This window comes from Platichthys flesus, chromosome 19 (genome assembly GCF_949316205.1).
Source record: "Platichthys flesus chromosome 19, fPlaFle2.1, whole genome shotgun sequence".
Lineage (NCBI taxonomy): Eukaryota > Metazoa > Chordata > Actinopteri > Pleuronectiformes > Pleuronectidae > Platichthys > Platichthys flesus.
Window position 1 is genome coordinate 8,085,009 of NC_084963.1, and position 15,467 is coordinate 8,100,475.

Below are 15,467 nucleotides of genomic sequence, written 5' to 3' on the forward strand. Positions count from 1 at the left end.
TCGTCTGCACATAACAATTTTTACAATTGCTGCTTTGTTCATCCTAACTCTGCATATTGCTAGAGACATGGAAACACCATCTTACAAGTGTAATGCAACACATTTGATGCAAACATATGCTGAAGACTTGTTTGGTTTTATTTTGAAATATACCAGCCATGTGTATTTATATCCCAGTGAAAAATAGTAACACCCTGCACATGTGTATTTAGCACATTCACATCCTACTCTCACATTTCAGATATTCTCTCTAAAAAGAAGATGCATGCTGGAGTGGACAGTGACGGCATACATTTATTTCAGCAGGTTTTGGGTCAACATGACAAAAACCGAACCTCAATCTGAAGACACACACCAAAAAACTGGACTATTTTTCTTTGCAGTGTGACACAGTAAAAAGTCTCATCCCACTCTCGCCTGAGTTTCAAAGTGGTCAACAACAAAACTCCCCGTGGTCTGCATCACATGCTTTGACTGGTGGGGCAAACACTCATGCTCATACAGCAACGATGACAAATCCTTTGTGCTTCATGTGCAAATAATAAAGTGAAAACTGTCATGCTAAGAAAAAGGGCTTCAGGTGATTTGGGTGAATTCTGCACATTTCTCTGCATAACAGTTTGTCTGGAGAAGTACGAGTGTTTGGCTGTTTCAGGGTGAATTGATTTATGAATTTATTTCAGACCCAGAGGCTTGTAGCTGGAAGCACTTTGCCGCATTACTGACTCGTGTCCGCCCAAAGACACTAGATGACGTTTTCAAAGAGCTGCATTGAAGCCATTATACTTTCATCCTGGAGAGGAGATTAAACAGAAGCACCAGCTCAGCCAATCGCCTTTGTTTAAAACTTCGGTTGTATCACGCCGGTCGGCTTTATGGATACTTTACCTTTTGGCAGGTTTCTATGAATTCATCTATTGTCACCACTCCGTCTCTGTTACGATCCATTTTCTGAAAAACGTCATGCACAGGAGAAAAGAGACTTGTAATATTTAGTTGTGTAAGTGTGTGAAATACTATGTGATTTTGATGTGAGGATCCAGAGATGACACGCGCTGGACATGACTGTTGAGAGTTTGTTTAGCATGTTACAATAACAAGTATTAAGTAATGTGTGATAAAATCTCTCTCTTATCTTAGCATTTTAGTTATATTGTTTACAATGCTATTTGGGACATTTTCACAATTTACCACATGGGCTCCATGTGGTAAATGTGGAGGAACAGAAGTGCTGCATCACTGCCTGAAGTGGCCCACTTCCGCATGCTGTCTGGGAAGTGCAGTAATGCAGGCTGTGGTCTCAGATCAGTGCAAGATCTGGATGTAATGATATCTAATTAGATGACCAGGACTGGGCCGCGCGGTTTTGTGGATTCAGAGATAGCTCACCTGGAAGAATTTCTCCACGTGGTCAAAGGGGGAATCGTCCCGCACACTGGGCAAAGTGTACCTGCCCATCATGTCATAAATCGATGTCATTATTGCCAACATCTCCTGCAGGTGAAACAAATAAAGAAGAAACTAAAAACATCCACATCTCACTGCAACAGATTTGGATATTTTCCCCATGACAATCAGGAGCGTACCTCCTTAGTGACGTAGCCGTCCTTATTGATGTCGTATAGATTAAACGCCCATCGCAGTTTCTCTGTGACGGAGCCTCTGAGCAACACAGACAGTCCTACCACAAAGTCCTGGAACACAAAGATCGTTGATAAATTCAAAACTAAATGTCCCTCTTGATTATTGACCACAGGGAACGAGACATCAACACGAGAGCAGACCTCTGGGAACTCACTTCAAAGCGGATGGAGCCACTTCTGTCCATGTCAAAAGCGTTGAACAAGAAATGTGCATATGTGGTTGCATCTGAAAAACAAAGAATGGACACACAGGGATACAAATGAACATGCACAATTTGTAAACATTTTGACTTTGAGAAGCAGTTAAAGTAATAGGGACTGATACACACTAAACTTCAGGAGCCCTGGACCATGTGTTCAAATATCACACTTTACCTCCTTGAGGGAAGAACTGTGAGTAAATGGTCTTGAAAGTTTCTTCATCCACGAGTCCACTGGGACACTCCTGTGGGAAGATAAACAAATAAATGACTTACATGTTTTCTACAGTGTACGCCAATATAAATACCTAAACTGTCACGTTAAAGATTCTCCAGGATCCTGTTTTATTTTGCAAGTCATTAACCCTTCTTGTCTTCTGCAGTACTTGGTTCTTGTTACACACCTGTCACCCGATTAGCTTCCTGTCCCTGCATTGTTCCCCCAAGAAACCCCTTTTAAAAGACTGCACTTCCCTTTGCCCCCTGCCACACTATTGATAAAACACTGAGGATTAGGAAATGAAGGCAATGATACCATCTGTAAACCAATGGGAGCGTGGGGCCTGTTTTACTTCAACACACACTCCCTTCTCCCTCTAATCAGTACCCGAGGGCCGACCAACAGCACAGTGTAGTGTCTAACTCAGATGCTCAGACAGAGAGGCACCACCTCTGACTGTTGTGCGTATTTCACCAATGGTAAAGACACAACATGATATAGAAATGCATATTTAGTCTTAACTATCCAAAAGGATGTGAACGGCTACATGTAAGCTAGAGAGTGACAGCAACGTTAGCCTTTCAGGGATGTGCTGTTGGAATGGGTGACGCAAGTAGAGGGAGATATACTGGGATGCTGTTTGGAGACGTCTTGAGACTTGTGGGTGACGATTGCTTATTGTTCCACCTTCTGGTCTCATTGATGCATCAAGTCGACATTTAAATCTTGTCCATAAGACATCAGCTGCAGCTTGAGTTCCCCTTTCACCAGCTTCCAAAAATATGCCATAACAACAATAACCAAGCGACCAGCTGTGATAGAACACTGGCAAAGTATAAATACATAACTACACCCATACTGTTCTTTTGTGGGCGACAGCTCAAATATTGTTCTGTAATCAAAGTATTCTTCATAAAAATCATAATAACTTTACTTGTATAGCATTTTTCAAAACAAAGTTGCAAAGTGCTTCACATAAAACAGAGCAAAACAGTAAAAGACAGGAGAAAGAAAAACGAAAGGGAATAAAAACAACATGGCCTATTTCGATTTTATGAATTAAATGAATAAAAAACACTGACAAAATTGAAATGACTCATCATAACCATCATAAATTAAATGAAACAAAGTATCAGCTTTGTACCAATGTGTTTTAAGGAGTGTTTTAATATGGGCGACCAGATCAGAGCTCCTGATCTTGATGTGTTCCAAAGTCTAGAGGCTCTGGTAGAAATAGCTCAGCGCTGCATCTGAAGAATCTCTTTTTCTTCCTTCTGTAGTAGATGCTGATATTTTAAAATACACCAAATCCATAACTGCAGTGCCAGGATGTGGCCACGAGAGGGCGAGGAAGGCAGGATATCCAATACACAGAGACAATTAAGAAAATTGCCTTGACGCCTTTTGAGCTTTTCATCAATCCACAGAATGTAGTTACACAGACGTGGTACAGCAATGAGGAGCCTGGTCTATGAGCTAATGTGAAGCAAAACAAGAGCTTGGTCTCAGTACAACAGGAGCACAAGTGTCAAACTGTTTATTGGAACGTCTTCCAACCCTTTGCTCTCAGTCTGCTGCCAAACACCAGCAGGAATAAATCTTACTCCACAGCCCAAAAGAATGATGATTCACATGCGATACATATATGTTTCATAAAAACCTGCATGCAAAGGTTTTGAGTGGATGAGGAAGCTGCTAAATGAATCTTTCTATCAGTGACATAGCAGAAAAATATTGTTGTTATTAATGACGACGTTTCTATTCCTGCCATGATGAGTCAGAAACGTCTTATTATTTGACTCCGTTGAGACCTCGGGGAGGATTTCCTTTTAACCACTTTCTTTACCACAGTGTTTCCTTAACGTCTCACAAACCCCATCAAACCTTTTTAATGCTGCAGTTTTGTTTACATCAGCTCCTGGTCCTCTCCCTCTCCTCTTTAATGGCACATTGCTACCTTTAATGGCACATTACAGCTACTGACTGTCGATATTCAATTACCTGCATCTGTGCTCTGCAAAAAAAAACACACGTCTCGTCATCCCCATGCTTTTCCATGTGTTGGTAGAACACAATATGAGGGAAGAATACGTCCAAATGGCTCAACTGGGCCACTAAAGGTCAAAAGATCCTCAATCTGCCTCTTTTTGGTCTCGGTGCTAATGTTACTGAAACAATGATTATTTAAAGATGTTCATGAAATGTTACAATTGAACAGCCAACCGACAACACATGACTAATGTGAACAACCCTGTATATATTTGTGTTTTTCATGATTTTGGATCGACTCCACAAAATCGGTTCAGCTGTTTTTTGGTAATCTTACATGAATGGCGATGAAATCACAACCTCCTACAGAACATATCGCACAATAGACTGTCTTGCTGAGGTCAAGTGGAGAGGAACAGAGGCTAGAGAGCCAAGGAGGGAGTGGAGTCTACATACTTTTGACTATTAAGTTAAGGAACTGTAAATTGTGCCTGGAAGTTGACTGCACCTTTAGCCCCAGTTGCTCTATTTAAAACGTCCCTCGCGTTCTTCTTACATTTTTGAATCCTCTGTAAAGCGACTGCAGCTCCTTCCTGGTGAACTTAGTCTGGACCTGCAGCTGATCGAGACCCTCCGGTTGGTAACGCACCATCGAGAGCTCAAGGTCCCCGTCGTTGCTCTCTGCCGGAGGGAAACAGAGAAATCGAGGGAGGTGCGATACAGGAGGGTAAGGAAGAAATGAGGGAGGAAACTAGGTAAGACAAAAAAGAAAGAAAGAAAAAGAGGGGAAAGGGGCCGGGCAGGAGTCGAATGCAGGGAAATCTAATGGATGGGAGACAAAGAATTAAAATAACTGAATATAACTTGAAATGCTCACCATCTAATCACAAAGAAAACAGAAAGGAAGAGGTGAAGGAAGAGAAGGTGAGACAAGGAAACAGGTGGGAGATAAAACGTGTCAAGTAGAATGTACAGAATTGGACAAATATGAGAAGAGAAGATGCGACAGATGAAAATGTTATATTTGACAGAAAAGTAGGAAAATTATGAGTAAGAGTAACTTGTAGCTTGTTGTAAAAAAACCTGGAAAGAAAAGGCAAAGAAACTGTTTGTTTCCATTTCGATCTGAGCAAATGTGCAGATATACGTGCTCATTTTTATATTCTTGCTATTCTGGGCCTTTCTTAGGTCAATTTTCTATAAAAAGAGCAACTTTCCCAGAAGCAGCACATAAAAAAGACGAAAATAAAGTAAATTTAAAGCGCATTTCACTTAGATAATGTTATTTGGATCAGCTTCATCTGACAAGTCTAGGTGTCCTTCAGGACAAAAGTTTATTACAATTGCCAGAGGGACAAAATTGATGAGTTTAGTTTAAATTAAAAGACAAAATATGTATATTGGGGATGACGGTTTGCAGAGAGGGCTGGGATGAAGTCAAGCTACCACTGGAGCTGTACTCACCATCTTTACAAGAGTGACATGCAAAGAGAAAGTTGAGGAAGACGAGGGAGGGATGGAGGAGAGGGGGGGGGAGAAGAAAGTCACAGGACTGTTAAAATGATTAGTTATACATTTATTTTTACCAACACTGATGTACAGTAAATGATGATTAATGGACGAATGCAGATTTGATGGTCTATCTCAAAACACTCACAAGCCATCATGTCTATTGAAAATACTGTAATACTGTAAGATATTGAGACGTGAGTATATATGTATTGTTTTTACCCGGTCAACACATCCAGCCTGTTTTCATGACTACATTCAACTATTGCATTACAATCCACTACATCGACTCCACAGTGTTTTTGCTCCAGTGCTGCACAGAACGCCAAATAAACTCACGCCACTGATGTCTTACCTTCCAGTGACAGCGGCTCCCAGATCCCAAACTGTTTGAGCACGACATAAAACAGTCCAACAACAACCACGATTGCAATTACTTCCATGCCATCCAGTCCCATTGTCGCCTTGCATCAGATAGGACCTGTGCAGAAGCTTCACCTTTGAGAACTTGTGTTTCTAAACGGACAATTTGACCGAGCGGCTTGCATCCACAAAATATCACCTGCTGTCAGTCATCTCCTTCCTCCAGGCAGCTTCCTGTTTGATCAGTGTTTTTGTTCAGGCATCAGCAGTTTAAATCACTTAAAAGACTTCAACCACTGACCAGGAAAAAAGGCTCTATTACAGTGAGTGGAGAGCATCCTCCTCTATGCAAACAAATCCAAAGTCCATGGTGCGATCCTGCAGAGACGTATGGAATTCACAAAGTCTTAATCCCCCAAAATGATCCGAGGCTATCGCCGCTCGCACACGATCCATCTCTGCGACTGCGTTTCACCTCCTGGCCCAGATCATTTTAGGATCTCTCCCACAACTCCCATCAACGCAGGGGCTCCACCCCCCTACGCACTCCACATCCTCCATCACTCTGGCCCGAGCTGTGCGTGTGTGCGCGTGTGTGTGTGCGGTTGTTACTGAAGGAATTTCTTTACTAATAGTCTCTGATTGACAGTCTGACCCGTCTTTATACCCTCGGTCCTTTCGAGTACGCAGAGCTGTAAAACTAAGCATTGATCCACATCCGCTGATGACTAGGATATGAACTGCACTTAGAGCGGAGGAGTGTGCCCTGCCCTTTGTGGCGCTGCTCGTGTCTACCGGGCCGTTCACAGATACTCCGGCTCAATAGCTACTCACTACGCACCGTTTCTGTGACTGCAGAAACGCTGCTTTGTTTATTACATTGTAGTTAAGAATAGTAAAGTTGCACTGAAGTACCTCTGGGCTGCGATGCACACCTCCGAGGTCACTTTGCAGCTCCTGTTAAAAAAACGCTCCTCGTAAAACGTTCCCGAGCTCTGACACAACGACAACATGTGTTTGTGTGTTTGTGCCACGCTGGAAGACAATGAGAGTGAAGAAGAATGTGAGCATATAGTCGGCACCACTGATGACCTGGCACAGCGTAATGGACTCGGTTCAAGAAGGAAAGGGGGGTGGGAGGGCAAATCAATTGTTGAGAGATAAAACATTGTTGCTGGAGTGGGGGGGGGGACGGCAGGGCCAGAGATGCATTCCGACGGCCGGGCAGGGTTTATGTAAGTGAGAGACTCCAAATGGGCTCTTCCTGAATGTCTGAGTCAAACAGCCACTGACATAACTAATGAGCTGAGATGATGCCGAAAATACAGAGATGCAGTATCGATGAAAAACGCGAGAAGAACAGTGTTACAGGTGTAAACAGACAATTAGAATTGCTGCCCTGTGGTTGCATGACTCAGCCATCCAGAGCAGTTCCAGTCTATATGTGACCTTTGACCTTCCGGAATCTAATCAGTTCATCTTTGAGTCCAATTGACAACTGATCAAATATCCTAAAGGCAGAGTTGAGGCGTCATGTTCAGGAGACATGTTTTGTGAGGCCACCATGACCTTTGACCTTTGACCACCCAAACCACATCAGTTAATCTGTGACCACGATTCTAAGGGATTCTCTTGAGACATCCTTGAGACAAAATTATAGAACAGAATTCTTGAGGTAGAATGACTGGAGCGTTCATGAGGCAAAACGGGTTTTGTGAGGCTGCAGTGTCCTTGTCCTTCAACCTTTGACCACCGAATGTTAATCGGTTCATTTTTGAGTCGTAGGGAATGTTTGTACCAAATTTGGTAAGGACTCCCCGGAGGTGGTTCTACAATATTCTGTTCACAAGGCAAAAGGCCAAGTGCATGATCACGAGAATGGGACGGACTGCCCTTAAAAGTTCTCACTTAAGAAGAACACTTTGTTAACGTAAGGGAAGTAAGCTACAACCGGTTTTGCACTGGAGCAAAGTACCAATGGGTATAAACTTATAATAATATGCTTAATTTGCCTTTTCTGAGTGGAAAGTGTGAGGTCATCGTCGAGCTTGTAAAACACTTCCCCTTAAATACGGCGGCAGAATTAGTGAGACGTGCGCAGCTCGTTTCCTCACCAGACAGAAGCCATTACCCCAACATGCAAGATGCATGAGCTGATGTGGATGTGGGAAGTCACCTGCCATAAAAAATAATGCAACATAATACTGTTTAATGCACCTTAAGTGCTGATCTGTCCACGTACTTCTATTAAATACAGACAAGAGTGAGGTGGCTTAAGCCTGCGGAGATGCAGGCAGTGCAGCCATCACCATCAGCCTTTAATGACTGCAGAGAGAGAGCAACATTACAGCTCCCAGCTCCAGCTCATCAATCACACACTTCCACCAGCTCAAGTCACACAAGTGAACAACATTCACTTTGTTCTCTGGAAGTAATTTCTTTGCAACTTTCGAGGGGGCCATTGTTTTTTCAGGTGTTTCAGATTTTGTGAGATATTATCTTGACTTGTTTTTATTTTCTCCTGTGACTTGATTTGATAACAATCTCATGTCATTCATTTTTAGAGAGGATTTTTATAGTTATGTGAAGATGGTCACATCATTTTCAGAGCTTTGTTCTGTACATTGTGTACGTCTGTGTAGGTTCAGTGCAGAAATAGATGCTATGATGACTCTTGACCAGCAGATGGCAGTAGAGTTGCAGGAAACGTATTTAAAGCTCAATGAATGTTTTCATATCAGTAGGTGAAGAAAAGTCAATATGGATAAAGTGATTGATAGATATAATAATATATGTTAAAATTGTTTGCTTAATTTGAGTTCACTGAATGCAGAGGGAACAAGATTTTAGGATTTCACAATTTTACATCTAATGGAGTCCTTATGTATATATAAGTAAAGAGCTCATAAATAAATTATTCGAGACCATTTCCTTGCTGATGTCCAAACTAGGGGTGAGACACGTGGATGTTTAGTAATTGTATAATGTTTCTGCATTACAGTTACAACACATTGAAGTCAGGATTTCTTTTTTTTAAAAAAGCTATTAGAGCGTTTGCTATGTCACTGTTTCCATCAGTGTCCTGTCGAAGGCACACGACCATCTGTCTGCCGGCAGAGAGCGGAGTCAGCAGTGAGTGAACGAGGTCGTCTCTGGAAGCAGGTCACGTTTTCTGCTTATCATCGTGGTTTCCACCGAGGCAAATTTAAGCAGAGAACAAGAAGAAATATTCCATCATGGATGAAAAAACCCTGTTTGCAGATTGAAGACAACATGTGATATTGGCAGGGCGGAATGTGAACTGTCTGTGGAGCGTGTTCACACAGCGGCCTGCCTGCTCCGTCTGCTCACACAGGAGGGCACTGTCAATAATTCAGATTTGGGTGTGTAAGGGCAGTCGGTGGAAAGGTCTCAGCTCCTCCCGGAACAAAAACATGGTGAAGGGGAACTCAGATATATAGTGTTCAAAATGTTGACTCCAAATCACTATAATTGATTATATAACACTGAAACTAGTAGATGAAATCATTTCTGTGTCTGTGTACAGAGGAATTCAGTGTGCAGAGGAACTATTCGTTCCTCTGTTACTATTCGGAGGGAGGAATGTGGAGTGGATCAAGGTTAAGCCTGCGAAGCGGACCAGGAAGTAAAGTGGCAGCCATCCGATCACTAACCGATTAAGTGTTTGGAAGAGGTGGCGTCGAGGTATGTGCTGTAAACACTGAGCAGAACAGAGCGGAGGAAGTGCGACAACATTAAATTCTAACTGTAGATCTATACTTTAAATGGGGCAGACGCTTTAAAATTCATGTATTCTGTAATGCCGGAGGTAGAAAGGTCTTCCTCCCTGCGCTGGATCTGCCACCTCCCCTGCCGTCACACACCATCAAGTGGTTACAGGCCGTGGTTCTGTCTCTTTATCTGCTTCTACCTGGGCCCTGTTGAGTCGTGCTGGCGATGATCCACTTGACGAGACAGCACTTCATCAGAGATTTACGCGTGAGCCGCGGCTTCTGCCACTTGGGGCCCTCGGCCTGCCCGCTCGGGTTGGGATCTTTTCCATTGGCTTCGGGCATCACACCGCCGTCAAACACCTTCTCGTTGGCCTGAGGAGAATCACAGAGATGAAACCAACGTGGCTCATTATTCACTGAGGGTGGATTTTGATGCTCCACTGTACACGAATCACATGACCACACCTCAGACAGGGAGGAGAAACCAAGCATCTACCTGGAAAAGGAACCACTTCAAGGCTTCAGCTCCATTTTGACTCCCAGCTGCGTGTTTAATAAACCAAATTATGAACTTGGTTTAAACGTCTACAACTGACCTGTTTGGATTCTTTCACATGGCTGTAATCAGTAAAGGTTATTTTTCTCTTAATCTCTTAAACCCGACAGTACACCTCCATGGTCAGTTATAGAGACGATAGCTGGTGAACATAGTCAGGTTTTTAGCAGCATTTCCCTTTTATTTAAACGACTCTGGTAGTACTTCACCTTCAAAACTCTTCCAATTTAATCCAAGATCCTTGAATAATAATAATTCAAAATATTTCAGTCTGGCTTTCGATCTTTCCACGGCGCAAAGACGACCCCTCTTTGTAATGACCTTCTGTCGCCTGAGGATGTGGCTGATAAGCTCCATCTCACTTCTTCTGGACCTCAGCATTTTTTCGTTCGAAACCATCGATCACAATGTTCTCTTTGACAAGTCTGGAGAAGTGGGCAGGAATCTCTGATTAATTCAGGTCCGCAGAACTGGAGAAACTCTATTTCCTCTTGTCTCCACTGCTTGTAATCCATATACGCCTGCCTGGGAGAAATCAATCAGCTATAGTTCAAAGTGCTACAGGTCAGCTCCCAAACAATATGTTTGTATCACCGCTGTCGATACACGTGCTTGTCCAACCGTGACTCAGTCTCAGCTGTCAATCATGATGTTTCTTCTGTTTTTGTAGCATCAAATAACAAATAAAAAACAAACTTTGTAGAAACATGAACACTTGACCACAGTGTTGAGAACTACCTTTAATTAAACCATCCATGAGAAACAAATATTTGACCTTGCCTTTTGTCCCATCCACGCACATGAAGTAAGCAGGATTTTTGACCCATACTGCAGCCAGCCACCAGGGGGCAACGAAGGCACATTAGCCTCACTTTCGGGGAGCTGTAGTGTCTTCCATCTTTGTTTATATGTCTTTTATATAAACCCTCTATTTGTGTCCAGGACCTGACTTTTACAGAACTACTTATCAGTTTACGTTGTTCTGTACAAGTCAGGTCCTTTTTCATGTATTCTACAAACAGGAAGGAAAATCTTTAAAAAAGTTTTAAATGTGCTCACTTGCTGGGCAGAATTGGAAAATGTCTAATATTCAAGTAACAGGAGCTCATCTGAGAATAAGGAAACACAAGCTCCTTCCTTTCCAGTTATTTTCACCATCGCAGCTTCTCATCATCCAACACTGGACTCACAGTCACTGCTTCTGTATTCAGATGAATATTTCAGTGAACATGAAGCCTGACATTTTCAAACATCTTCGATACAACCATCCAATTAATCATGTGTCATGAGCATCTTTATGATGATTGATCAAAATATTAGTCTGAATAGATCACTGTCATCTTATCAACTGTGATTAACTGAGCCTGAATATGATCTTACTCAGAATAAGCAAAAATGTAATGATTGCATCAGTCAAATTATGCAGATATCAAGACGTTTTAATGACATAATTAGGTCAGTGTGGAGTTTTCACAGGATTTTGCTACATTGACCTACATTAGCAGCCGCTTCACGGCGCGTGCCCTGGGTTGGAGTGTAACATCTGACATATGGACATGATATTGACGTGAGACATAATCAGATTTATGCTCTGTAACATGTTAACAAGTCTATGCATGGAATATTCTATTGGCAACTCATGTAAACCTCTCAATCGGAGTAATGTCAGAATAAGGTCAATAGTCGGATTGTTACCTCTGCAAAGGAGGTCATGGTTATATCTGCGTTTGTTTGTTATTTAGAAGGATTACACAAGGATGGATCACCACAGAACTCAGTGGAAGGATCCAGTCGGTTCCTTGGCTGTTGTCTCCTGTGTCTCTCTGTCCCCGCTGTCTTTTCCTACGTGGAGGTGAAGCAGCAGTATGAATAAAACAGCTTTCTTTAAGAGGCTGCTGAGGATGCAATGTAAAGAGTTTGTTATCGAAAATAGACTGAAGCACTGTCGGGGGAGTCCCCCCCCCCCCCCCTCTTTGAATATGAAAGGAGGCCAAAGGCACACAGAGCGTCGAGAATGTCGCTCAATAATTCACACTCCTTAAAACGGCATCAATAAAATATCAGAGTCAGCCGCCACGGTGAGGTGAACGATGACTGCGAGTAAAACGGACTGACACTTGATAGACCGTCCAAAAGCCAAATAAACAACCCAACACACACACACACACAAACACAGATACACACATACAGATATGCACACATACATACTGTATACATCCATGCTGCACACACTTGCAAGCTAAATATGCTTGTTTAATCAAGTGCATAAAGAAGTCTTATTCATATATGCAGCTAACATACTTTTCAAGCATTTGAAGCAGAGTTTCCTCCGACTTTGGTGACGAAGCTTTTCATAGTAAAGCGTGATAATATAATGAAATTATATATCGAGCAAATTCAAATAAAATATCAGCCTGACCCAATTCTCTGTGATCCCGTCAGAATTTCTGAAAAGGTTGACAACCCGTTATGAAAGATGAAGCGTTGCATTATTTAAATGAAATAAACCATGTGAGCCGGTGATCATGAGCGTCATGAGGAAGACCATCCTCAGCGCACTCATCATCATGTTAACACACACACACCCACATACACACACACAAACTGAAATCAGTCATGAAATCATTAGTTTACTGCCTGGATCAAATGTTTACCACCTGTGATTCTCCTATAATAACCTGCTTCATAATCTGCTTTTTTTTGTGTTGTGCAATGTAAATAATCAACTTTTTAACCCAACAGTCTTTATACTGCAGATTTAATTACTGTGTATGTCTGTGTTTTGGGTAGAAAACACATGATCAACAAATTAAACAATGTTTTTTTTATCTGTCAAACTATGATATAAGTAGAGATGAAGTAGTTGAAGTTATACCTGCCTCAACCAACCACATCACACACTACAATGGGTTAATAATAACATTGTCCAATTAGTATAATGATACATTTCTAAAGGGATACGAGTATATTTTCTCATCCATACTTAATGTACTGCAAAAGCACACATAAATACCACCACTGTTAATCATCCTCCATGTTATTAGCAGCTCCTCTAGCAATAGTCAACTAAAGCAGAAAACAATAAATGTTTACCGCACCTGCATTGCGCCTGGGGTTGTGTTGCTGTTTGGGAGATACGCTGCTCGGTCCTCCTCAGCTCGCGCTCCTCTGTCAAGCCTCAGTGAGCTGCAGCTGCCTGCAGGGACGCACAGAGAGAGAGAGAGCATCTGTGTGAAGGAGGAGCAGAGCTGCTCCGGTCCCCAAGGCTCACACACACACACACACACACACTGAGCTGAGGATACACACTGTCAACTCACTATCATCATTAACATCTTCATCAGCATCATCATCTACGTGTTGCATGTGAGCAAACGTTCCCACCTGCAGAGTCAGGAGGAAGGGATGGTGTCGGCGTTGTGCAGGAGAGTCGTGATCCTCAGCTGCTGATGAGAGCAGAGAGCTGTTGGTCCATCGGCTGGTGATGAGGAGGCAGACGCTTTATAGAGCGAGCGAGGGAGCGAGGCGTTTGCATCGTGACAAACGTTACACACACACACACACACACACGGTGTGGATTTTATGAGCCGTTTCCCACACTTATTTTAGAGGATCAAAATGTCCAAATTATGTTTTCAGAGGAAGAACATTCACATGCTGTAGGCTGAGAGAGAATTTATTTCAGTGCGTAAAGATGTTAAATGTATCGTGTGCTTCTGTCTGTAAAACATTAGGGTGGATTAACGTTAATCATCATCATCCTCTTTCTCAAATCCTCTTTTTCATCTTCTTTTTCCATCATCTTTTTCGTCTTCTTCATCTTCTTCAACTCTTTCTTTGGCTTTATCTTCTTCGACTTCTTTTTCCAATATTTTCTTCTTCACCTTCTTCTCCTTCACCCTCTTCTTCTTATTATTCTACGGCTTATTCTTCTTCTTTGTTGCCTTCTTCTTCTTCTTCACCTGGTTCTACTTCCGCTTTTTCTATTCCTGAACCAGGCTTTCCACTTTATTATATAAAGATATGGAGACGCAAGGCCGTGGGTGAAGGTAGGCAGCTATAGGGAGTGTCTGGGGGAGTGCAGCTCACATGAAGTGATGTATTTGAAATGAAAATTATGAATCGGAAAAGTAAGCATGATCCTTCACTTTGTTTCACACAAAGCAGGACCAAATGAGTGAAAATGCCTGATGGTGTATTCTCAATAGACATTAATACAAAGCTTTGGGAGGTTTAAGGTGCTTATTCAACCCCTGGCGCTTTTTAAACAGGATTAATCTCACACAGTTCCCTCTGTTAAATATGGCTGATTATACACATCAAACAGAGAATTAGTAACTGGCTGGACTTCAGTGAGTCGTCCTCTATTTGTCCAGCAGCCAGTGCAAAGCTCTGGATAAACAGGCTGTAGTTGCAATGTACTGACACTGCAGTACTGACAGAGCTGAAATGGCCTCGTGCTGCTAAAATTCCTTTAATTTTTGAAACTACACATAGGACTCACTTTGTACCCTGCATCTGTCTCCATCCATGGTTTCACATTGATTTGAAATGAATATGAGTGCAGGGAGCTGCCCAGAGTCGGTCCCACACTGCCTCTGCTTCTGTTAAAGTGCCTCCTCTCAAATTCGGTGACAGTCGTGAGGAAGAGGAGGATGACTTTTTTATTGTCAAGAGGAAATAAAGACCAACAGGGAGGAAGAGACAGAAAAAAGATGGTTGGATCTTTTTCGGTTCGTATTATTTTCCCCATTCACTTCATCTTTCTAAGGTTTCAAAATTGCTCTGGGCTTTGCTGCTGCATTAGCTCTGAAATGTGCACGTTACTGTGCATGTTTTGTATGATTTTTAAATCCCAAAATGATTTATAGTTGCTGCCCCCATGTCACGAGAAGGTTTGCACGAAGGAAAATGTTCTTCACTTTCTCCAAGATGTATTCGTTCTGATAGGGAATGTCCCTCGGTGCTGAGGAAGGATGATGGTGACGTTTGGGGAATATCTCCGGCTTTAAAAGGGAAACCATGTTCAGAAAGTCCCAAAAGAAATGACAAGGATTCTGAACAGGGACTGGAAATATTATATCTTAGTCTAGATGAAATTTGCACTGCTATAGAAGCTCAATATTAGTTGCTCTTCTCATTTAAACAGTGTAGGTTCCATCCCCTGGGGGACATGAATCTCCCAGCACAGAGTTTCATAACAATCCATCCCAAAGTTGCTGAGATATTTTAAGCTCGACCAAAGTGGTGGAC

The 15,467-nt window shown here is 42.3% G+C and overlaps 1 protein-coding gene across 2 annotated transcripts; it reads right to left on the minus strand.

Moving 5' to 3' along the window:
- Positions 1 to 120: 120 nt before the first annotated feature.
- Positions 121 to 13,718, minus strand: LOC133975580 (calsenilin-like). 2 transcript variants are annotated; one of them, XM_062413563.1, is made up of 11 exons: positions 13,599 to 13,718; positions 13,313 to 13,410; positions 9,856 to 10,030; positions 9,025 to 9,027; positions 4,609 to 4,733; positions 2,019 to 2,088; positions 1,799 to 1,869; positions 1,587 to 1,694; positions 1,390 to 1,494; positions 889 to 951; positions 121 to 793 (listed from the first exon to the last, which is right to left on the minus strand). In XM_062413563.1, the coding sequence occupies exons 2-11, from the start codon at positions 13,316 to 13,318 to the stop codon at positions 746 to 748; spliced, it is 774 nt and encodes a 257-aa protein (XP_062269547.1). In that variant the 5' UTR covers positions 13,319 to 13,410; positions 13,599 to 13,718; the 3' UTR covers positions 121 to 745. The 2 variants fall into 2 exon arrangements, with proteins under 2 accessions (XP_062269547.1, XP_062269548.1); XM_062413564.1 differs by lacking the exons at positions 9,025 to 9,027; positions 9,856 to 10,030; positions 13,313 to 13,410; positions 13,599 to 13,718 and adding an exon at positions 5,917 to 6,181.
- Between the last annotated feature and the right edge of the window lie 1,749 nt (positions 13,719 to 15,467).

Bases quoted from the DNA above. Each gene is read 5' to 3' on its own strand.
- LOC133975580 (XM_062413563.1), bottom strand. The intron at 952-1,389 runs GTGAGCTATCTC...GACGTTTTTCAG, and splicing joins ACGTGGAGAAATTCTTCCAG to AAAATGGATCGTAACAGAGA. The intron at 794-888 runs GTAAAGTATCCA...TCTCCTCTCCAG, and splicing joins TCATAGAAACCTGCCAAAAG to GATGAAAGTATAATGGCTTC.